The 25,735-nt window shown below is 47.1% G+C and overlaps 2 protein-coding genes across 2 annotated transcripts; one reads left to right on the top strand and one right to left on the bottom strand.

The window, feature by feature from the left end:
* Positions 1 to 14,375: 14,375 nt before the first annotated feature.
* Positions 14,376 to 18,856, top strand: CCR75_008235 (uncharacterized protein; the record flags this gene model as incomplete). Its single annotated transcript, XM_067966289.1, has 6 exons — positions 14,376 to 14,458; positions 14,523 to 15,302; positions 15,361 to 15,462; positions 15,519 to 15,602; positions 15,688 to 15,783; positions 15,861 to 18,856. Exons 1-6 carry the CDS (start codon positions 14,449 to 14,451, stop codon positions 18,854 to 18,856), a joined length of 4,068 nt encoding a protein of 1,355 aa, XP_067816973.1. The 5' UTR covers positions 14,376 to 14,448.
* A 427-nt stretch (positions 18,857 to 19,283) lies between these two features.
* Positions 19,284 to 20,767, bottom strand: CCR75_008234 (uncharacterized protein; the record flags this gene model as incomplete). The annotated part of the gene is made up of 4 exons (XM_067966288.1): positions 19,284 to 19,315; positions 19,387 to 19,802; positions 19,874 to 20,143; positions 20,361 to 20,767. The coding sequence occupies 4 exons, from the start codon at positions 20,765 to 20,767 to the stop codon at positions 19,284 to 19,286; spliced, it is 1,125 nt and encodes a 374-aa protein (XP_067816972.1).
* Between the last annotated feature and the right edge of the window lie 4,968 nt (positions 20,768 to 25,735).

Raw genomic sequence — 25,735 nt, forward strand, 5'->3', positions numbered from 1 at the left:
TTAACCCATACGTTAGCATTGCGAGGGAGGGTTTGACCGTCTTCTCTCACGTGCAGTGAGGTAGTTGGTGGGCGCGTAAGCGACCTCATCCAACTAACTATATAAGCGTTAGCTTAAGGTACGTCACGGGAGCGGTAATCCGGCTCCACGTGCGCACTTACGAACTAGGAAGTAGTTTTTAGGCTAGTTTATCTTTAATATATTTTTTAATATAAAACCTTTTCACCCAACCAATAGATGCCATCTCTGTAGATGTGCATCTCTAACTGGCGGGCATATTTATTCCAAATACGTCGTCTCGCAGATGACGCCAGTCCCAGACGTCATGATTTTTAAGGTGAACGCACCTGTGTGCATCACATACACAAGAGTGGATCACTACGTGAACCTTACCCGAGTGACAGGTCAATTACCGTACACGAGTTAATTTAATCTTCTAGTTAAGTAAACTTAACGAGCGTGTAGCATTAGGCAGATAGCTCGTTACACCACCCACACCTTATAAGAATGATCTTACATTTTATTTGTGATGATCGTTAAAGGAAAGAACGAGGGATACGAGCCGTCTACGACGCGCCGCTTAAGTTTCTTATTCACTCCTTCAGCGACCAGTGTGTGCCTTAACTATAATGTCATCACACGGCGCTTCCTCATGCCACCTTTAAGGGGCAAAGCTGTTGGGTCGTCTGCAAATACACCCACACAACCACGAACAAAGCGCACGCGCAGCGATAAAACGCTGCCGGCGCCTAGTGCCACAGCTCCAACGCCGACAGACGCTGGTGTCGCGCTGTTAACTGGGTTGAACGATCCATCCCACCTGCGCAGTGAGGATGTAGATCCGTCGCTCATTGTTGACTACAATGGAGTCGACACCGCTGCCATCACATCACAGTAGTGATGAGCACAGGGAATTAATGGGGAAGAGTGATGGCGCTAAGTTGCTTATCCAAACTTCACTCATTGCTTCTAACATGGAGACGCCCAACGTTGCGAAGGCAATCTTGCCTAACATCAACAAAGCAACTGTATCGTCGTCTGCGCTAGCTATCGCAGCGACCATTTATGAGAGCGCTGCCCACAAAGGTGAAGCAGCTTCTCAGTTGGGTAGAACCACAACACCTGTCGTTCAGACCTTCATACACAAGGGTTTGACGCAGAAGAGCCTAAGCTTAAAGCTCCAGCGCGGCACGTGAACGTGTCCAGTCGGTGTCACAATTTAGCCGGATTGAACCCGACAATGCGACTGGTGGCATACTACATATGCCACCTCCAACCGAATGGCCTCGTTCGGATGGAACTAGTGCGTCGCACCCGATTATGCGACTGGTGGTATACTACATATGCCACCTCCAACCTAATGGCCTCATTCGGATGGAATTAGTGCGTCGCTCCTAGAGCGCGCTACTATAGACCGCTCATAACTATTATGGCGTCCACCATTTGTGGGAAGCTCAAGGGAAATCACCTGGCCGTGTTTCCCCGATCACGGTCGTGTTGCGTTCAAATAAAACAACCGACCAATACGAAGCAGAATTTCTGCGCCGTTCTCAGCCACGTAGCAATGTGGCTAAACAACGGTCGCAGCGAATCAACTTCGCTCGCTTGCGTGTGAGAGATATCATGGGTGGTACTGAAACTCTGTTTCTTTTCAGCACGCTACTCCTGCTGGTTCATTTGGACATAGCGGGGTGACAACTGGTGCTACTTCTCATAGCAGACATTAGGCCCGGTGCGTCGACGCACAGAGCGTCAACCGTTCCCAAGAGTCGAAACTCTTCGGGTATCCTCTCCATTGATCGAGTATCTGAAGCTTATGCTTCACGGAGCGGTGGGCAAGCAGCCTTTCAACAAGAAAGCGTTGGTTCCCACCAGCACCCACCAATACCGGCGGCGCCCGATAGGAGTGGCGATTACGCTCACCTACTCGTAGCAGCCTATCCTGCTTCCATTCAGGCGCAGAGCGCTGCTGAACGACGCTCGACTCACGGTCGGCATCACCATCGGTCTCCTTAGACGGATGGGAGTATGTGATCTCTTTTAGATCAAAATACCTTTTTAGACGACCCACGTAAAAGACGGGGTGCGGCTTCATATACGATGGGAGTGTGAGCCTACAAGTAAGGTCTACAACCTCCTCGACCACCGTAAACGGCCCGATGAAACGCGGCAACAATTTCGTAGTATCTCCAGATAGTACCAAGACTGCATTTTTAGGTAGGGTAGCAGTACTTACTAGTACTTTTTCACGTACTCTAAAGCGTTCATTGTTTTGCGACCATTTTGATTGGCATATTGCTTTTGCTTGTGTGTGCGATTGCGATTGCGTCAAGAAATTTTCGTGTGATGGCTAATCGCTCATCCACAAGCGTTGAGCCTCGCTCACGCTTTAAGCATCAAACCCGCCTATGACACCACCAAGAGGTCATAGAGTCGCACAAGCTTCATTTAGACGCTGTGTTGCAGACTTTGAAAGATGCCCAATTGTACGTCAACTTGCAAAAGTACGTCATAGGGGTCCCTGAGATACCTGTACTGGGCTGCATCGTAGGTACACATGGTGTACGAGCAGACCAGACAAGGTAAAATTGGTGAAGGAATGACCAATCCCACGGCATGTGAAGGATTTGCGTCAATTTCTAGGGCTCGCTAATTGCTTGCATAAGTATAGCAAGAATTATGCTGAGCAAACCAAACCATTATCTGACCTCATTAAAAAGGACGCAGAATGGGTTTGGCTAAAAGATTGAGAAGATGTGTTTACATCAGTGAAGCCATCACTTGTAGAGGCACCGGTCTTGGTATTGCCAGACGCGGATAAGCTCTTTAGCGTCGTCTGCGATGCGAGTAACTTTTTAATCAGCAGCGCGCTCATGCAGAAGGATGACGACGGCGTTGATCGTGTCATCTCTCATCAGTCCCGGCTTTTGAAAGCCGCGGAACTGAATTACCCTGTGCGTGACAAGGAGCTACTTTTGGTAAAATATGTCTTGTTAACTTTCGTGTGCACCTACTGGGCACCGAGCCGTTTGTGGTTTATACGGATCACGCATCACTGCGGACCGCAATAAACTCACCGCACCTCTCGCCTAGAATGGCAAGATGGCTCACATTCTTCTCTGAATTCAATTTCAAAGTTGAATATTAGCCGGGTAAGTCGAATGTCTTGGCTGAGGCATTATCGCGCAGACCAGACTTCGAGGCAAGACACCAGGAAAGTGTGTATAATGCTAAAGCACAATCTGAGCCATTAACGCTGGCCGCCAGTAAGGCCCACCACGTAAGGAGCTCGTTGGCCTCTGAAATACAAGAGAGCTACAGTCAGGACGAACATTGTCGTCTGCTGTTGGATCACTTTGGTGGACGAAAGGTTTCCCTTCCGTTACACCTAAAAGCTAAGCTAAGTCATTTTAGCTTCGGCGAGGGCAGGTCATGGCAGTAGCTGTCACCTTGTGATCCCTTGAGAATCTATGTGCATCATGACACAGATCTCAAGCTAATGATCCTTCATCAAGTGGGCGTCTGGCCCGTTAAACGACATTCTTACGAGTGTCAGGAATTTTGGTGGCCACACCTATATAGACGGGTGGCCAACTATATTCGCTCTTGCGAACGGTGTCAACGCTTTAAGCCTGCACCGTCCAGCACTGCACCACTGAAGCCGCTACCGATTCCAACGGATTTTGGCATGCCGCCCGATCATAAGGGTCGGACGGGGCTCGTCGTCTTTGTAGACAGACCGAGCAAGATGGTGCATTTAGCACCATTTTAAACATCGATTACAGGCAAGGAGACAGCTGTCTTGTTCCTGATCATGTTTATCGACTACACGGGATGCCCGAGTCCATAGTATCTGACCGGGATCGACGTTTTATGTCAGGTTCTGGCGACATGTGTTCAAGCCCCACATGTCGACCGCAGATCATCTCCAGACCGATGGCCCAACAGAACGTGCCAATCGGGTCCTGGCGGATGTCTTACGCACGATAGCGACTCCTAAAAAATGGAGCGAACACATTTTCTTTGAGGAGTTCGCTATCAATAACAGTGTCCACGCCAGTACGGGTGAGACGCCGTTTTCAATAAACGGACTGCGCCATCCTCGGGTGCCAGTCTCGTTTGTGCGCAGCTTGAGTGTTAGTGAGGGAGGACCCCTCACTACGCTCGGCGCTAAAAAGGGACACATTTTCGTCAATATGACGATGAGGGTATTATCTCAAAGATACAAAATTGCACGAGTGACCCTGCTGGTTTGGCAGCGATCAGTATGGAATCACGGCAAGGAATGCCTGCGCTCCCAAATAATAACGATGTTTTTACTGACATCTACTTCCTATTGCGCCCAGGCCGTCCTCGACCCTACTATGCACAAATACATCGTCAAAGTAATGGAGCGCGTAGACACGGTGCTGACGCATCACGTCAGCCACGCTCGGTTAAATGTCGCCGGTACGTTTTTCAAACCTAGATGCATCACAAGCCACTCCCAAAGCATACCGCTTGGGGTGCTTACAACTGTCCTGGCTACATCGGACTCTATCATGAGTATCTGATAGTAGCCACCCTTTAGATCCAACGCGGAAAAGATAGTTGACTTTCTCATGGAGTTCAACAAAACATCTTTCCGCGGGATTGGCGTTTGCGCCGGTATGGTTGCCGTGTTCAGCTAATTGTAAGCATGAACCACGCACCATCTACCTGTGATTTTACGCACACAAAAGGTCGGGCTGCAGTGAGGCGATTTACTCTCACGCACATGTCCCGCCTTGGCGCGCTTGTCGAAGAGCTGAACGATATAATAGACTTGTTCTTTCGGCAACAGCCATCGCCTAGTCACACAACACTTGGTAGATCAATCTTGTGCCCCTATCTGCTGGTAGGCGGCTCGACACTTGTTCTGGGAACACATCGCGATGTTTCCACAGAACCCCAAAAAACGGACTGTTTCTCAAGGCATCCCAACCTTAGCAGCGAACTGTTTCTTTTTGTCCGTTTTCAGGACGCTCCCATCCATTGTGAACGTCGAGCAACAGTCCACCAAGTTCTCTTCTGGAACTGGTGTGATTATTTCGTGAATATTTCCTTCCTTTAATTTGGCAAGGAACAGATCCCATGACATCTCCGGTAGATTTACTATCTCCTCGGCAGTTTTAAGGACTTGCCGGAGCACCTCAACTGATGATGCCTTCGCAATTTATTCTTTGACGGCCTCGAACACCTCGTTCGAAGGCCCGTCCTCTTTATTAGAGACTAATCCAAAGGTCACTCGTTTAGACGGGCTTTTGATCGTCCTAATCTGTCGGGTGCTCGTTCTTCGAGTAACCACGACCTTTGACTGGGTAGCGGGTGCCGTTGCTCTCCTGGCTAACGCACCCCTTCCAACCGCACCAGGCTAAGACCCTATGCCGGTTTATGCGACGCTTGACTTCCTGTCAGTTCGCCGTCTACTGCCATAGACTCTCGGCTCTGTGCAGGACTATGGGACACATGACTACTTGTCATTACCCCTTTCACCAGTCTCCACGAGCTAAGGTAGGAATTGGTGACGTTTGACATCCGTCAACGCACCTCAACTGTGTTCGATACAACATACGCCTCTCGCAGTAGCACATCTTTCCGGTGTCCTGCGTAGAGCTCGCTACTGTGCGTGTACGCCAGTCTATTCATGGTTGGTGATTTGCCAACGATAGCATGGCTAGGATGAGGTCATACGGTCTAGCACTAAGCACTTCTCTTAACAAGAGAGTCACTAGAATCGAAGGCGATTTCTTCTGGAGCTCACTCAGACTCTACGAGCGCGATGTTCGCTAAACGAACGGTCGCCTCTTCTCGCTTGCCATTCTGGCAAAGCGACTCAAACANAGGAGTGGCGATTACGCTCACCTACTCGTAGCAGCCTATCCTGCTTCCATTCAGGCGCAGAGCGCTGCTGAACGACGCTCGACTCACGGTCGGCATCACCATCGGTCTCCTTAGACGGATGGGAGTATGTGATCTCTTTTAGATCAAAATACCTTTTTAGACGACCCACGTAAAAGACGGGGTGCGGATTCATATACGATGGGAGTGTGAGCCTACAAGTAAGGTCTACAACCTCCTCGACCACCGTAAACGGCCCGATGAAACGCGGCAACAATTTCGTAGTATCTCCAGATAGTACCGAGACTGCATTTTTAGGTAGGGTAGCAGTAGTTACTAGTAATTTTTCACGTACTCTAAAGCGTTCATTGTTTTGCGACCATTTTGATTGGCATATTGCTTTTGCTTGTGTGTGCGATTGCGATTGCGTCAAGGAATTTTTGTGTGATGGCTAATCGCTCATCCACAAGCGTTGAGCCTCGCTCACGCTTTTAGCATCAAACCCGCCTATGACACCACCAAGAGGTCATAGAGTCGCACAAGCTTCATTTAGACGCTATGTTGCAGACTTTGAAAGATGCCCAATTGTACGTCAACTTGCAAAATACGTCATAGGGGTCCCTGAGATACCTGTACTGGGCTGCATCGTAGGTACACATGGTGTACGAGCAGACCAGACAAGGTAAAATTGGTGAAGGAATGACCAATCCCACGGCATGTGAAGGATTTGCGTCAATTTCTAGGGCTCGCTAATTGCTTGCATAAGTATAGCAAGAATTATGCTGAGCAAACCAAACCATTATCTGACCTCATTAAAAAGGACGCAGAATGGGTTTGGCTAAAAGATTGAGAAGATGTGTTTACATCAGTGAAGCCACCACTTGTAGAGGCACCGGTCTTGGTATTGCCAGACGCGGATAAGCTCTTTAGCGTCGTCTGCGATGCGAGTAACTTTTTAATCAGCAGCGCGCTCATGCAGAAGGATGACGACGGCGTTGATCGTGTCATCTCTCATCAGTCCCGGCTTTTGAAAGCCGCGGAACTGAATTACTTTGTGCGTGACAAGGAGCTACTTTTGGTAAAATATGTCTTGTTAACTTTCGTGTGCACCTACTGGGCACCGAGCCGTTTGTGGTTTATACGGATCACGCATCACTGCGGACCGCAATAAACTCACCGCACCTCTCGCCTAGAATGGCAAGATGGCTCACATTCTTCTCTGAATTCAATTTCAAAGTTGAATATTAGCCGGGTAAGTCGAATATCTTGGCTGAGGCATTATCGCGCAGACCAGACTTCGAGGCAAGACACCAGGAAAGTGTGTATAATGCTAAAGCACAATCTGAGCCATTAACGCTGGCCGCCAATAAGGCCCACCACGTAAGGAGCTCGTTGGCCTCTGAAATACAAGAGAGCTACAGTCAGGACGAACATTGTCGTCTGCTGTCGGATCACTTTGGTGGACGAAAGGTTTCCCTTCCGTTACACCTAAAAGCTAAGCTAAGTCATTTTAGCTTCGGCGAGGGCAGGTCATGGCAGTAGCTGTCACCTTGTGATCCCTTGAGAATCTATGTGCATCATGACACAGATCTCAAGCTAATGATCCTTCATCAAGTGGGCGTCTGGCCCGTTAAACGACATTCTTACGAGTGTCAGGAATTTTGGTGGCCACACCTATATAGACGGGTGGCCAACTATATTCACTCTTGCGAACAGTGTCAACGCTTTAAGCCTGCACCGTCCAGCACTGCACCACTGAAGCCGCTACCGATTCCAACGGATTTTGGCATGCCGCCCGATCATAAGGGTCGGACGGGGCTCGTCGTCTTTGTAGACAGACCGAGCAAGATGGTGCATTTAGCACCATTTTAAACATCGATTACAGGCAAGGAGACAGCTGTCTTGTTCCTGATCATGTTTATCGACTACGAAATATACTCAATCACTCCACCAACGGCACGGGATGCCCGAGTCCATAGTATCTGACCGGGATCGACGTTTTATGTCAGGTTCTGGCGACATGTGTTCAAGCCCCACATGTCGACCGCAGATCATCTCCAGACCGATGGCCCAACAGAACGTGCCAATCGGGTCCTGGCGGATGTCTAACGCACGATAGCGACTCCTAAAAAATGGAGCAAACACATTTTCTTTGAGGAGTTCGCTATCAATAACAGTGTCCACGCCAGTACGGGTGAGACGCCGTTTTCAATAAACGGACTGCGCCATCCTCGGGTGCCAGTCTCGTTTGTGCGCAGCTTGAGTGTTAGTGAGGGAGGACCCCTCACAACGCTCGGCGCTAAAAAGGGACACATTTTCGTCAATATGACGATGAGGGTATTATCTCAAAGATACAAAATTGCACGAGTGACCCTGCTGGTTTGGCAGCGATCAGTATGGAATCACGGCAAGGAATGCCTGCGCTCCCAAATAATAACGATGTTTTTTACTGACATCTACTTCCTATTGCGCCCAGGCCGTCCTCGACCCTACTATGCACAAATACATCGTCAAAGTAATGGAGCGCGTAGACACGGTGCTGACGCATCACGTCAGCCATCGCTCGGTTAAATGTCGCCGGTACGTTTTTCAAACCTAGATGCATCACAAGCCACTCCCAAAGCATACCGCTTGGGGTGCTTACAACTGTCCTGGCTACATCGGACTCTATCATGAGTATCTGATAGTAGCCACCCTTTAGATCCAACGCGGAAAAGATAGTTGACTTTCTCATGGAGTTCAACAAAACATCTTTCCGCGGGATTGGCGTTTGCGCCGGTATGGTTGCCGTGTTCAGCTAATTGTAAGCATGAACCACGCACCATCTACCTGTGATTTTACGCACACAAAAGGTCGGGCTGCAGTGAGGCGATTTACTCTCACGCACATGTCCCGCCTTGGCGCGCTTGTCGAAGAGCTGAACGATATAATAGACTTGTTCTTTCGGCAACAGCCATCGCCTAGTCACACAACACTTGGTAGATCAATCTTGTGCCCCTATCTGCTGGTAGGCGGCTCGACACTTGTTCTGGGAACACATCGCGATGTTTCCACAGAACCCCAAAAAACGGACTGTTTCTCAAGGCATCCCAACCTTAGCAGCGAACTGTTTCTTTTTGTCCGTTTTCAGGACGCTCCCATCCATTGTGAACGTCGAGCAACAGTCCACCAAGTTCTCTTCTGGAACTGGTGTGATTATTTCGTGAATATTTCCTTCCTTTAATTTGGCAAGGAACAGATCCCATGACATCTCCGGTAGATTTACTATCTCCTCGGCAGTTTTAAGGACTTGCCGGAGCACCTCAACTGATGATGCCTTCGCAATTTATTCTTTGACGGCCTCGAACACCTCGTTCGAAGGCCCGTCCTCTTTATTAGAGACTAATCCAAAGGTCACTCGTTTAGACGGGCTTTTGATCGTCCTAATCTGTCGGGTGCTCGTTCTTCGAGTAACCACGACCTTTGACTGGGTAGCGGGTGCCGTTGCTCTCCTGGCTAACGCACCCCTTCCAACCGCACCAGGCTAAGACCCTATGCCGGTTTATGCGACGCTTGACTTCCTGTCAGTTCGCCGTCTACTGCCATAGACTCTCGGCTCTGTGCAGGACTATGGGACACATGACTACTTGTCATTACCCCTTTCACCAGTCTCCACGAGCTAAGGTAGGAATTGGTGACGTTTGACATCCGTCAACGCACCTCAACTGTGTTCGATACAACATACGCCTCTCGCAGTAGCACATCTTTCCGGTGTCCTGCGTAGAGCTCGCTACTGTGCGTGTACGCCAGTCTATTCATGGTTGGTGATTTGCCAACGATAGCATGGCTAGGATGAGGTCATACGGTCTAGCACTAAGCACTTCTCTTAACAAGAGAGTCACTAGAATCGAAGGCGATTTCTTCTGGAGCTCACTCAGACTCTACGAGCGCGATGTTCGCTAAACGAACGGTCGCCTCTTCTCGCTTGCCATTCTGGCAAAGCGACTCAAACAGTGCAGGTCTCTTTCTTAGAGCCGCGAGTTTTTCAAATTTTCTGTGATGCACCCGAATCCACTAGGAGGGTCATCACCTGGCCATGGCCTCGTATTTGAGCGCTATAAACCAGCAGGTTGAGGTCCGAAATTTCGAGACCTCAGGGTATATGCTACCCATTTGTTCGATAATACTGAACTTAGGGGTGGCTCCAGAGTCCGTGTCAGCAGGGCGTCCCACCCCTACTGCGCTCCTGCATTTCCCGACCCCTCAGTGGTCGATGCAAAACTCATGCGTCTCGCACGCTGGTTCTTGCTACCGCCCTTTGGGAAGAAGATCCTTTTGCTGGGCGTCTTTACACCAGCAAGGACCCTGGCATAGCAGCGAGCCATCATATGGCCGCGCTTGCCGCATTTATAGCAGACAACGTCTGCATTGCTTAACTCCATGGGAGTGTCATGTTTTCGACAACAAAGTTTGCCAGTGGTAATTATCTCTGATCGAGACCCCCATTTCACGTGCAAATCTGCAAATTGATTTTTGAGAGCTTGGCACCAGATTGTGCATGTCCATCGCGTACCATCCGCAGACCGATGGTCAAACTGAGCGTGTCAATCGCGTCATGCTCTTAGTGGTGAAATTTGCGCTATATAACGCTGTCCATGCCTCTACAGGCTACACTCCGTTCTTTGTCAACGGTCTCACCCACCCATGCATTCCGTTAACCATACCACTACGTGGCTCAGGGTCGATGTTTTGTGCCTGCTCGTACTTATATTATACATGCGTGACATATTTTTTATTTATTAATTTTGGTCTATAATTTTATTTTTGATTACTTACTATATTTATTTATTTGGAATATTATATTTATTTATCGATTATTTTGATATATCATATTTATTTCCGATTATTTGGTATGTTTTTTATTTATTATTTATTTAATTTTTTATATTCCTTTTTATTTATTAATTATTTTGGTATATTTTTTATATTCCTATGATAAATTGAATTAAAATGATTTAATTAAAACCGTTAAATTCTTTTTAAGAAATTTTATTAATTAAAAGATAAGTCCATGCAATTCATTTCATGGAAAAGCATTCAAAACGCCGCTTTCGCTATTTTAATGCTTTTTGCATAATAATGTATTGCATGACTCAAGCATTATGTAACGAAGTATCCGTTCCATAAATATTATTACCTATAACTTGATAATAAAGGAGGATAGAGATTATTGTTTTTGCTCTTATGTTGCCACTATTACCATTTAACGTAATATTGTAGTGGCAATGTGACACTTCTGTTGTAATGGGCTAACTGCCTTATGTTACACGCCCGTTACGTTTACTTAACATGAAGGTCAATTAACTTGTGTAACGGTAATTGAACTGTCACTAGGGTGAGGTTCACATAGTGATCCACTCTTGTGTATGTGATGCACACAGGTGCATTCACATTAAATAGGATGACGTCTGGAAGTGACGTCATCTGCGAGGCGACGTACTTTGAATAAATATGCCCACCAGTTAGAGATGCACATCTCCAGAGATGGCATCTATTGATTGGGTGAAAATATTTTATATCTAATAATAATAATAAATACAAATCAGTCTGAAAACTACTTCCTAGTCCGTAAGTGCGCACGTGGAGCCGGATTACCGCTCCTGTGACGTAACTTAAACTAACCCTTATAGTTCGTTGGGTGAGGTCACTTTGCGCCCACCAACTACCTCTATGCACGTAAGAGAAAACGGTCAAACTGCTTCCTCACTGTGCTAAGGTGTGTGCTTAAGCAGAGCGTGACCGCTATAGATGTGCTCGCCTACACTTGGTAGCACTTGAAATCCTTTCTACGAACCGCATATCTGAGCTTAACGTGAGGATGAGCCTAAATATCGATTAGGCTCAATCCTCCTATCTCTCCAATCATCATCGGGAGTTGGCTGAGCATTTAGCGCAGGGACTTGGTGAACATGCCCTGGCCAGGCTCTTGAAAAGTCCTCCTGAGCAACACGTTGCTCAGTTGGAGCAGTTTAAGGCGTTCGTGCTCGGACAGCGAAGGGTCGCATAGAGCTATGCTGCGGCGGAGTCCATTACTCAGACTCAGGAGAGCTGAGGCATGAGCAGGCAAACTTGGGATCATGAAGAGGTATGGTTTAAGGCGTTGCTATTCAGCTTTACTATAGAACGAAGGAAAACCTACTAACTTGTCTTAAATCATTTGCATTAATTTTAATACATGTACTCTGTTTTTATGGCGAGGATACCCCATTTTTGGATGAAAAACCTCTAATTATCATGCACTATGTACTAGAGATAACGAAGCATACAAGCATGCATCCTTGCTCGGGCAGGTCCTACAATTATAATTAAACTGGTGGCACCTCCCGCACTTTCTGGCTTGGCGCTTTTCAATTCTTTCAGTTGCTTGTTGTGATGGGATCCGCTTCTTCTTTGGGTGCTTTTTTCAAAAATAGATAGAGCGTTGCATTTGAATGTATGCGAAAAGGCAAATTGCACAACGAAGAGACAGCCATGTTGCGTGCACACTGCCTTCTAGCGCCGTTTATCGCTTGATACAAAACGAACCGGACGGTTGCGTTTTCGATTGTATTCAATAACTGCTTCCATAATTTGCTTTTATTAGCGTAAAATTTATCCACGAAGAAGATGCTAGCTTGCTGTTGCTCGTCATCGCTATCCATCGCTGGTATAATTAATATGCAGCAAAAACATAATCGGTGATGTGTGGCCAGCAAGAGGTAGCGGGGGTGGGACATCAAAGTTTTGCAACATGCCATAATTATACATATTGAAGCATTAAAGATCATACAATAATTAGAATAGAATATGTGTCAAATATCGTCTGAACAGCAAAAAACGTAAATTGAACAGTCTTACAGAGTCTTAATCTACTCGAAAGTTTTTTGATTACGTGACTAGATTGAAGCATGCTAAAACTTCGTCGTATGCCTATGACAAATTTATTTGAATAACAACGCCTTCAATCCATATCTCTTCATGGTACCTTATCTGCCTCATGGCTAAGATCAAGTGTTGCATATCTCTTCATGATACCAAGCTTGTGTATACTCGTAGGTATATTATACATGCGTGGTATATATTTTCTCTATTAATTATTTTGGTATATTTTTTGGTATATATACTTTTTGATTATTTGGTATATAATTTTTACTTATTATTTTTTTTGGTAATTTTTTTTATATTCCCATTTATTGCTCAAATCATTATCTTGCAGTAAGCGGAAGTTAAGATTTGATATAGGTTAAGAATTGATAGGAGTTGGATATCTTGACGAAGTTGCGCTTCAACCGCAGAGTGAATAACGTATTTTTTATTTTTGGGTTTAAAATTCTTTAAGAAAAATGTTCTAAGCGGGGCTCAGTGACTCTCGCGCAATTTGTGTATGCATGCCAAATTGCCGGGTAGAAGACGACTGTGATTGCACAATGCACATGCGCCAGCCATTCACAAGCACCATTACGCCTTATTACAAATTCGCCTCCACTTCAATTTGTAGCAATTTAGACAATGTCCACGGGGAACACAGCCTAAAATTGCCAGCAAGATAAATAATACCTCACCCCAAATAAATAGCCAATGAGGAAGACCTTGAATAATGTCCGCCTAGCTTTTTATAAATACCAGAGCAGGGCGACTGGCGTCGTGTCTACTGCGTGGAACATTTGTTGTGTTTCAAATTGATAAGATCGTTAAAATGAAACTTAGACCGGACAAGTTGCTTTAATGCTCAACAAAAAAGAGCAAAAGTACGATAGAAGTCGAGGTTTTCGTTCAGCGAATCGCGGGGCTCAGTTTCCTCATTGGCAGTTGCAAGGATTATTTGGGGTGAGGTACGTTTACCAAAAAGCTGCAAATAATATTATCAAGTTTTTTCACCTTACTAAACTTGATAATATTATTCGCAGCTTTTTGCGCTGAGAACGCAAGCACACTTTCTGAAAAACATGCACCAGCTCATTGCACCGATGATGTGCTAAGATGGCAAGTATGACTTTATTGTTATCACAAATCAAGTCGCTTGATAATTTTTGTCACCTGCTTTACCCAACCGGTATGGGGCCTGTTTAAGGCGGGAAAGGACATAAACGCAATCTAGTTAATTAAAAAAAGGACCTCAATGCATTGTTGCTGCATGGAATTTTACCTAATCGCTTTAAGGTCAAATATTTAATTAACACTTGGCGTTGTTTAAGATACGTGACATTATACTTATAACACTGGGCGTTGGTACCGACAAATATATTATTATCTCCTTTCGTTGCGCGACCCTAACAACTTTGGCGGTAAAGAGCCTAAAAGTCCGCCTCATACTTAGGAGTGGGAGCGACATAAATATCTTGAGATAAGTGTCTGTTCTTTACGTAGAAGATTCTGTATATTACTAACCCTTTTAACCAATCCATGTCGAGGACGAGGATCAGTGACCCTGGTCCTGTTGCTACGTCGTCACTGTGCCGCCACGTAAGACAACGACATTCGCGGTCCTTCTTCACTATCGACACTTGCACACAAAAAGCCCGCACTTAAGTCTTTTGGAGCATCTTATCCGCTTTCGACTTTCAACCAAAAATGAATGATGGTGCGCCTAAACGGCCTCGTCATCGCGATTGCCTTAACCTTCTAACCTTTTTCGCTGTTTCTAGAGGAGCGCAAGGCATTAGCCGAGTCTCGTGGCCGTGTCGCCAACCTGCGCGCTATGTTTAATAAAGGTGTTGTCACGAACGTGGAACCTCCGGCTTGGAAGCGTCGCCCTCCTATTAAGCTTCCGACCGGGGACAAGAATGAGGAGACAAAGAAGATGTCGGATGTCAAACAAGGCTCCATCGACGTCGCCCAGCCAGACGTTTTAACGACCAAGGAATTACGCCCTCCTATAAGTAAGAAGTCATCGTATACGCTTTCTAGCGACCCCGCGTACAATCACGCGATGAAGCAAAATAAGTACGTACGGGCTGCGGAGCGGAAAGCCAATGAGTCGCAAACTCAGGGCGAGAGTGATGAGGAGGCGTCTGAGGCTGATAAAAGCCTGGAACAACATCGTCAAGTCCCATCCTACAGATCGCGTACAAAACAGCGTGAAAATTGGACCAATGCCGAGCAGCAGGGTAGCAAGCCATTGCGGACCGTGTCAGGAGGCAAAATGTATTTTGAGGAGCAGCTCGACGAGATTAAGCGTGTACATGAACAAACGCGACAAAGAGAGCAGGATGCTAAGGTGGCAGTCACGAAGAACCAGTACACTTCAACAGAGTTTGATCATGCATACGTCCGAACCAAGGAGATTGCACAGTTGGAAAAGGAAGCAGAAGGTAAAGCCAAAGCTGCCCTGTTAAAGTTTAATCAGCACGATATTTCGCATGAAATGAGTATGAAAAACGGTATGATGATATCTAAACATACTGACGGATCGGCAACCCCTCGAGGTAAGTCAGTGCCATTAAATTATGGCATCAGATATGTCTGATTTCTTTTGTAATGTAGCACATGTAGCCAAACGCTATCCTTTCACAGACCCCTCTGCACGAATTAAAAAGCCAAGGCCACAATCGATCAAGGCACTCGCGAGGTTTCAGGAACAACTGGGTACATTTTTGCTTTGCATGCGTCATACTAATTTAACAACTGACGATTGACTTCAGCTGAAAGTTATAAAGAGTCGGCTCGAAAAATGTCTATTGACTCGGTGGAGTCATTGGACTCGGTGAGAAAGCAGTCCCTCGATGGTAAGTACCGACTGATTCTAGTCATTGCACGATATGGTTATTATATGTCGCTTACCATGGGTGTAACTTGCTTTTGTTCGAGTAGAGCATGACTTAGAGCAAATAAAAGCTTCCGTTGACGACGCCAAACTTGACGTCAAATCAGCAGCTCAAAAGTTTGCCGAAATGGATCGGAAAGCTGGTAAGTTTAATGTGCAGCTTGTTGATGTTGGAAGCATTTCGCTTGAGTTTAATGCCGTCATTAAAATTGTTCAATAGCTAATTTGGCCAAGCAGAACGAGAAGCCAATGACGTTTAATGGAACTCCATATGGTCATAGCGACCGAGCTTTTCGTATGAAAGAGAAAGACCGGAAAGAGAGGGAATTAAAAAATGATATGGCTATACGAATTCAGTCTCGTGAGCGTGGAAGGTTGGCTCGAAAAGCTTACAGCGAGAGACTTGAAGTATCAGGAAAGATCGCTGTAAGGATTCAAGCAAACTTTCGACGGCGTCAAGCTCAGAAACATTTTCAAATCCATCTACAACGACGTCAGCGAGAAGAAGCATGTGCTGTTGTTATTCAAAAACATGTTCGATGCCGTGCTCAACGAACTCGCTTTCAGGCTAAGCTTGTTGAAAGAAATGATGCCGCTGTATATTTACAATGCCTTATTCGCACCAGACAAGCTCAAGCTGCGTATAGAAATCAGATTAAGGCAGTGTGCAACATTCAAAATTTTATTGCACGAATGCTGGCAGGCCAGAAGGCTAAAAACGAGGTTTCTTACCTTCGCAAGGAGCGCAGTGCGGCGATTCTGATTCAGTCAGTGTTCAGAAGTAAAGCTGCCAAATCACGAGTTTTAGCTCGGCATACAGCAATAGTACGACTTCAGTGCGCTTGGCGTGGATTTAAGGCGCGGCAGTGTCGTAAGGTTCAAATGGCTGTTCAAGCTGCCGCACAGGAGGCTCAATTTGCGGCTCATAATAGTATGGCAATAACGATTCAAAGTTGCTGGCGCAGCTGTGTAGCTCGTTCCAAAGTATCTTTTCTGCGTGCTGAAGCAGCTAAGGCTGCTGTGGAGGAGGCTACTCGGCAGAAAAAATCAGCTGAGCTGGCACGTCAAAAAGAGGTTGCACGTTTGGAGGAACAGGCCCATTGTGAGGAGCTGGCTCGCGCTGAAGAAGAGACGCGTCAAGCTGAAATGATGGTCAGCAAGACAACGATGATTCAGTGTTGCTGGCGTTGTTTTGCTTCTCGTATCGTTGTTTCTGCTCTGCGTGCTAAAGTAGCTAAGGCTGCTGCGGAGGAGGCGACTCGTCAGGAAGAATTAGCTGAGCAGGCACGTCAAGAAGTGGCTGCACGTCTTGAGGATCAAGCTTGTTCCGAAGAATCGGCTCGTGGTGAGGAAGAGGCGCGCCGTGCTATGTTCGAAAATAGCATGGCAACAAAAATTCAGAGACTTTGGCGCTACTCCGGTGCTCTTGTGAATAACTCTACGGAGAATATTTCCCCGGAATTAAGAAGCTTAATGGCGTTAAAGATTCAGCGCAGATGGCGTTTGTTAGCTGCTCGGCATGACTTCGTACAACATCGGCAGGCAAGGCAAAAAGTAGCCGTTAAAGCACATAGTGCTGTGTTGATTCAAGTTGCATGGCGTGGTCGATCTGCTTGGAAAAAATCTGCAATTTGTCGGTCCCTGAATGATGCTTTAATCCAAGAGGCGACACAAAATTGTGGACAGCCTACACTAGCAGAGCTTCAGCTTTTAAGTCAAAGTGGACGATTCTCTAATCAGTCGAGTGACAGCGAAATAAGTGAAGATGAGTCAGAGTTTGAAGATGCTCCTAGTTCTGTGGATAATTTACTCGATTCAGTCTCGTGTCACCTCAAAGAAAGTGATACGACGGAAAAACATATCTCTAGTCCACCTTCTCGGACTCCGTCATTCTCTGATCCCAGCGATGCTTCATCTCAAGCGTCCTCGCTCTCGGTGGAATTGGGTTATGAGTTTTCCAACCCTGAATACCACTGGACGCTTAATGATGATAAAAGTGAAGCAAGCAGTGATTGCTTTGTAGATGCGATGGAAGAACACAAACCAACCGACTTTACACGCGTGGAAAATGAAACAAGCAACAATGACAACCCAATTCTCAACACGTCTCCGTGTATGACAAATCGCGATTTTCTGTCAGATGCCGCCTCCACAACTTTGCTAAAAAACGCAATTAACGAAGAAGCTGAAGAAAAGCTCTCTAGCATGATATCTGACTTCAATCGACCTTCGTCGGTTCGCTCTGACTCCTCCGTTCAGCAGGCGTCTGTTGTCGCAAACTCTCCTCGAGGCAGCAATTGCTCGAGTTCGCTTTGTAGCGTGTCTGCCACGATTCCGTATGCCACTCGCAAAGACTCGTACGCTGATTCATATACAGACTCACCTCGGACACGCGGCATTTCCAACGCTGACTCAGATGCCGACTCACCTCGATTACGCGGCGTTTCGTTTGCTGACTCAAATGTTGACTCACATCGATCCCGCGGTGACTCGTTCGCCGACTCATACGTAGCCTCGCCTCGATCGCGCAATAGTTCGAGTACTGATGTTTTTCGGTCTCGCAATAACTCGTGTGACGAAGCGCTCCGGTCCCGTCAAGACTCGTACGCTGATGTCCCTTTCAAATTAGATTTTGATGAGAACAATCTTAGTGACGAAGATAGTCACAATAGTCCCGGGAGCATCGACGCTGACAGCCCTCGTGAAAGCTTATCCGTCAGTGACTCGCCATTGCCCAACCATGATACGATTGAAATCGAGAAGGATGAAGAGCCTGAGGCAGAACGCGAACCTCGAAACAAAAGCAGCAGCCGATGGCGCGCCGCGTCCGTGCTTAACGCGCTTTCAAGTCGTCGGTCTAGCAAACAGTCCAGTTCCACCACTTCGTCCCTTGAAGACGAAGAGAAAGACATTGATCAAAAGAAGGCTCGTTCGGGCACTTTGCCATCCGTTGCTGCCAACGGACTGAGTTCTGTTGCTGGCCTGATCAACCGAAAGCTATCGGTCCAAACAAACAGTAATACCAGTAGCTCCAAGTCTAGCGAATACGACATAGAAGAGTCTACTGTGATTTCGCCACCAGCTTCCAAGAGCAGAACTCGGTTCGGTCGCTTTACTGCCCCGACTGTGTCCAAGCAGACGTTCACTGGTCGCTTTGGGTGGAAGAGCCAAAAAACTCGTCAAGGTATGAGCGACGAGGGCGGCGAGGAACGTTAAAACACCGCTGTCGCCAATTCGATCCGAATCTTGCTATATCCATCGCATGTATTATATAGCTAATTTAGACGTCCCATTTTGGCAAAATTTTCATGCAGAACAATATTCTATTACAAGTAAAACGCTTTTTTAATAGTAAGAGCTTTCTTAAACTAAGACCCATCAATCTCAATAACGCTACTTTAAATTTTATTATTTATTAGTTTCGCTACTTCATTTGTAACTGCTAGTGGGAATGCTACATCTGGTGGCGTTGATACTCTTATGGCGCAACTTATAGTAAAAATAGTTGAAATAGAATACATGCATGCATTACACTCGCATAACAATTGCTCGTTTACGTCCTTAAAATCTAAAAAAGGTGAGTTACATCACAGCCTGACGATGATGGCACAGGCTGCTGTCTTTTCAATTACTACTCGTTCTTTTACTCCCAGCTTAGAAAGCCAAACGTGGCTCCTTCAGCAAGTGGAAATAATTTATGCACAGAAGCGAAATTGGCCAAAATACAAAGTAGCCAATGCATGTACCGGCAAGCACATCGGTCGGGTAGTGGCGACCAAGTGCCACGCGTGAAAAGTTTATGACCAGACCCCAAATGATAACAATTGTAACAAGCAGCGATGGAGAAAGGCCGTAAAAGAATTGACGCAGAATCCACGGGTGATTTTGGGCCAGGTAGACAAGCATGGCCACTATAGCCCACACCCGCGTGGAGTGCCCAGACGGGAACGAGTGTTGATCTGGACCCACGAAGCGTACGTCTACCTGGTGAAACGGCGGTCGCTGGCGGCGAAAAATGAGCTTGAGGAGCATAATGGCTATGATGTCAACCGTAATGACACTGGAAAGAGCTGAAAGCAACAGTGTAGTGGCTGGCTCGAAAGGTCCAATAAGTCCAACAGCCCAGAGCAGCCCCATAAGAGGAGGAATCGTAAGAATCCACCTTGAAGATTATCGAAAAATTCAAAGTAGTCATTAAATTATTCTAAGAGCCGCAAAAAATACCAAACGTACAGAAAACCATCGCCCGTGTGCGAGAAAACTTCCCAACACAGACGTGGTGTCGGGTCACGGCCAAACCGCTGGTATAACTTGGTAGACCATACTAAATCATAGGCAAACAGCTTGTCAGTGAGGCTCATGGGGAGCTGACTCGGCTGTTCGAGATCTGCGCTAATTTCGTCTTCGTCAACTTGAGGGATGGAAACGTAGCCTTTCCCCCCCCCGCTGACGAGCAGAGACTGGCATGCGATTGGCCAAAATAAATATATGTGCCGCGCCGATCTGTCAGCACAAAAAAGTTATTTTGTGAATACAAAATAAGTGACTAATTTTGAGACAAGCAACAGGATTACATTCTGCAAGGAGTTAAGCATACGTATAGTCTTCTCATATTTAATTGTGCCTTTTAATGGGCAAGTGCGACATTTGCATGCCGCTTCGTTCAGGTAGTACTTTAAGATTGAAGTATGCAGCAGCTCCGACAAAGCCGTGCCAGCACCCGTGATAAACTCGGAATGGATCAGTATCGTCATTTAAACCTCGCACAAAGCACATAACGGCGAGGGCCATTAGCAGCAACCCTCGCCGAAATTGCTGGTAGTTGTACGATGGCATGCGCCTTCGTATTGCGAACGTCGCGAGCAACAACAAAAAACTACTGGCGACAGGAGTTACAGAGTTCCATTCGTCCCAAGGATTTTTCTCCTGAAAAACTAAAACCATGCCGAAAAAGAAATACTGCACATAGCGCTCTTTCAAAGGGCTTTGCAAGTCCATCAGATGAATGCTCCACACGACAAAGCTCATTATGGAACCGATGTTATCGAGTCGATGCCATTGACCTTCTGTCAGCCACAGTGGTCTATCAATGCTATCACACACGTGGTACATGAAACTGGTCGTCATTGTGAGCGTACCGATAAATGCCTGCGATATATTATGCAAGCCATCAGTTTGCGATAAAGTGATAATTTACTCTTCCTGGGCGTGGGGTACCTCAAAGACAAGCTGGCGGCGACAGAGGCTACATATCGCAGGAAGCATGCACAAGTTGGTAACTCCCGTCACGGCCAACAGCACGGACACCTCAAAAGTGCTTTTCATGATTAAAAAGAACGAGTGATATCAAGATTATTTTACCCGTTCGCCGTGAGGACCAATTCATACCATATTATAGTCAACAAAATTATTATTTTGTCATGTAGCAGAAAAGGTTGAACGTAAAATATTTATTTTTAATTTCTGGAGGAATCCCCACTCTCCGGGATTACATTTAATTAACAAAAGATTGTTAATTAATATATTATCTAAAAGGTAGATAATATTTTGAGAATATTACTTTACATGGTAATCTTCTAAAAGCTTATCCATTGGTAGATATAGACCATTATACTACTTTCTCAGGAGGTCGGAAGCAAGTCTTTCGCCTCTCTCCTCTCCACCATCTGTTGGGGATATCTGTCCTCATTTGGGTCTACATAATGTTTGAGATGACGAACGTTAAACATGGGGTGCGCCTTCATGTATGGCGAGAGAGTGAGCCTATAATTTAGGTCTCTAACCTCCTCGACCGGCAATAATTTTGTACTACCTCCAGGTAGTACATAAATTGCATTTTTCAGTAGAGTAGCAGAACTTGCGACCATTTCGGTCAGCATATTCTTATGTTGCCCTGGGCGCTTGCCATCGCGTCACGGACTTTACGTGTGATGGCTAATCGCTCATCCACAAAGCGTTGAGCCTCGCTCACGCTTTTGCAACTAACTTGCCTACGACACCGCCGAGAAATTGGTTATAGGACATTCTTTTGTTGACCACTGCAAAATTGGCAGGGTCACTAGGGCAAGTTTCTGTCGTTGACATGATACCCTCGGGGGTCATCGTCATATTGACGAAAGTATCTCCCTCTTTCGCCCGAGCGTAGTGAGGGCCCTCCCCCACTAAGACTCCGGTTGCGCACAAACGAGACTGGCGCCCGAGGATGGCACAGTCCGTCAATATAAAACGGCCACTCACCCGTACTGGCGTGGACACTGTTATTTATAGCGAACTCCACAAAGGACAATTGCTTACTCCACTCTTTGGGAGTTGCTATAGTGCAGGACATCCACCACGACCCGATTGGCACGTTCGGTTTGGCCATCGGTCTGGGGATGATCTGCGGTCGACATGTCGAGCATGCTACCGAGCAGCTCGAACACATGTCGCCAAAATCCAGACGTAAAACGTAGATCCCGGTCCGATTCTATGGACTCGGGCATCCCGTGTAGTCGGGAAACATGATTTAGGAACAAGAGAGCTGCCTTCTTGCCTGTGATCGGTGTTTTACATGGTGCTAAATGCACCATCTTGCTCGGTCTGTCTACAAAGACGACTAGCCCTGTCCGACCCTTATGATCGGGCGGCATGCCAAACATGAAGTCCAGACTTACTGACTTCCAACAGTTGGTTGGAGCGGTAGCGACTTCAGTGGCGCACTGCTGAACGGTGCACGCCTAATGCGCTGACACTGTTCGCAAAAGCGAATATAGTTGGCCACCCATCTATATAGGTGTGGCCACCAAAATTCCTCTGACACTCGTAAGAATGTGATTTACACGGCCCAGATGCTCACTAGATGGCGCATCAAGAAGCTCGTGAAGGATCGTCAGCTTGAGTTCTGTGTCATGAGGCACATAGATTCTCAAGGGATCACAAGGTGACAGCTGATGCCATATCAGGCCATCGCTGTAGCTAAAGCGATTTAGTTAGCTTTCGGATGCGACGGAAGGGAAACCTTTCGTCCACCGAAGTGATTCATCAGGGATCTGTTCCTTGCCGAATTAAAGGAAGGAAAGATCCACGAAATAGTTGCACCAGTTTCAGAAGAGAACTAGTTGGACTGTTGCTCGTCGTCCACAATAGACGAGAGCGTCCTAGAAATGGACAAAAAGAAGCGGTTCGCTGCTCGAGGCTGGCATGCCTTGAGAAACATTCGTTCTTTGAGGTTCTGTGGAAACATCGCGATGTGTTCCCAGAAGAAGTACCGAGCCGCCTACCATCAGATAGCGGCATCGGGCACGAGATAGACACCACACCTAGCACCAAGTATTGTGTGACCAGGCAATGGCCGTTGCCAAAAGAACAAGTCGATTATATCGATGAGTTCTTCGACACAACATCTCCGGGTTGTTTACTATCTCCTCGGCAGATTTAAAGACTTGCCGGAGCACCTCAACTGAGGATGCCTCCGCAATTTCGTCTTTGACGGCCTCAAACACCTCGTTCGAAGGCCCGTCCACTTTATTTGGGACTGATCCAAAGGTCACTCGTTTAGACGTGTCTTTGATCGTCCTAATCCGTCGGGTACTCGTTCTTCGAGTCACCACGACCTTTGACTGGGTAGCGGGTGCCGTTGCTCTCCTGGCTAACGCACCCCTTCCAACCGCACCAGGCTAAGACACTATGCCGGTTTATGCGACGCTTGACTTCCTGTCAGTTCGCCGACTACTGCCATAGGCTCTCGGCTCTGTGCAGGACTTCGGGACATATGACTACTTGTCATTACCCCTTTCACTACCCCAGTCTCCATGAGCTAAGGTAGGAATTGGTGACGTTTGACATCCCGTCAACGCACCCTCAACTGTGTTCGACACGACATCAGTTGCACATGCCTCTCGCAGGAGCACATCCTTTCCGGTGTCCTGCGTAGAGTTCGCAACTGTGCGTGTACGCCAGTCTATCCATGGTTGGTACTTTGCCAACCATGGCATGCCTAGGATGAGGTCATACGGACTCTCCATTCCTAGCACTGTGAACTTCTCTTTACAAGAGAAGTCACTAGAATCGAAGGCGAGTTCTTCTTAAGCTCCCTCATACTTAACGAGCGCGCCGTTCGCTAAACGAACGGTCACCTCTTCTCGCTTGCTATCCTGGCAATGCTACTCAAACATCGCCAGTCTCTTTCTCAGAGCCGCGAGTTTTACAAAATTTGTGATGCACCCGAATCCACTAGGAGGTTCATCACCTGGTCATAGTTTCTTACTTGAGTGCTATAGACCAGCAGGTTGAGGTCCAAGATTTCGAGAACTCAGGGGCTATGCTACCCATTTGTTCGACAACTCTGAACTTAGGGGTAGCTTCAGAGTCCGCGTCAGTAGGGCATCCCGCCCCTACTGCGCTCCTGTATTCCCCGACCTCTCAGTGGTCGAGGCAGAACTCATGCGTCTCGCACGCTGGTTCTTGCCATCGCCCTTTAAGAAGGGAGTCCTTTTGCTGGGTGTCTTCACACCAGCAGGGACCCTGGCATAGCAGCGAGCCATCATATGACCGCGCTTGCCGCATTTATAAAAGACCACGTCTGCATTGCCCAACTCCATTGGAGTCGCATCTGACCTCTCGGCCGACGGCTTATACCAAGCTGTCGCCGAGGCACTGTTGAAGGAGTGCTCCTCAACCAAGGCAATTTGGATTGCCTCTCCATCGTCGCCGGCACCTTTCTGAAAAGGGCCTGTCGCGGTGGGCCTTGCCGTAGTCCGTTCACAAACGTGGGCATCTTAATTTGCTCCGGAATCGGACCTTCGGTAATGGAAGCCGACAGCGAGCGCATCTCCTGCACATATTCTTGCAGAGATCGCTTTATCTGTCGCACCCCAACGAAGCGCGCCTAGAGCAACACTTCGTTGTTCGGCGGCTGGTACATGGCGCGAATATTTGTCTTTAAGATCGCTCACTAGGGAACGCTTTAAAGTCCACCATAAGCGACGAGTAAGCCCACTCTGAGGCCTTACCGCGCAGGTGCGACATGGCGTACGACACCATCCGGCTGTCGTCCTCGATGAGCTGCGCGATACCGCATTGCTCCACGGCTAAAAGCCAGTAGACAATCGTGTCCGCTGCAGTTCCTTCGAACTTGGGCGGGTCCATCCAAAAAGGCCTCGGGTGATGCGGCCGGGCAGAGAGCATCTCAACAGTCCTGTTAAGAGTCTCGCTCCGAGCCTGCTCATGCCTCAGATCATCCTGAGTCTAAGTGACGGACTCCGCCGCAGCATGGCCCTGTGGCTCGGACGCGGCCCTCCGCTGTCCGAGCACGAATTTTTCAAACTGCTCCACCTGAGCAATATGTTGCTCAGGAGGACGACCCAGAGCCTGGCCAGGGCTTGTTCACCAAGTCCCTGCGCCATAAGCCCTGCCAACTCCCGATACTGTTCGGAGAGGTGGGAAAAATAAGCCCAATCAATATTGAGGCTCATCCTCGCGTACATACGCAGAGATGCGGGTCGTGGGAAGGATTTAGAGTGCTACCAAGTTTAGGCGGGCACGTCGTAATGTGGCCACGCTCTACTTAGACACACACCCTAGCACAGCGAGGAAGCGGTTTAACTAGCTTCTTGCGTGCAGTGAGGTAGTTGAGGTGTTCGCCTTAGCGATCTCACCCAACGCACTAAGTACTCTAGTAAAGTGTCGTCACGGGAGCGGTAATCCAGCTTCTCGTGCACACTTAGTAAGTAGAAAGTAGTTTTCAGACTGATTTATATATAATCGCATTAAATATAAATACCTATTTTTACCAATCACAATGTCATCTCTGAAGATAACACTAATATGCATTGCGAGCGTATCTTTCTAGATACCCCGCGAAACGGATGACGCTAGGCGTCATCCCTCCTAATGTGATGCACCTACGTGCATCACATACACAAGGGTTAGTCACAAATGTGAACCACACCCGAGCGGTGGGTCAAAATACTTTATTTAAGTAATTGATCATCCCCTTAAGTACACCAAGTGTACTACACGGGAACTGTGTAACATTAGGGCAACTTTAGCCCGTTACAATACGTGCTGTGTTACTTTGCCCGTATGGCGCCGAGTACATGTTGTGTCTCCAGAATG

The sequence above is a fragment of the Bremia lactucae genome, linkage group LG4, assembly GCF_004359215.1.
Source record: "Bremia lactucae strain SF5 linkage group LG4, whole genome shotgun sequence".
Lineage (NCBI taxonomy): Eukaryota > Oomycota > Peronosporomycetes > Peronosporales > Peronosporaceae > Bremia > Bremia lactucae.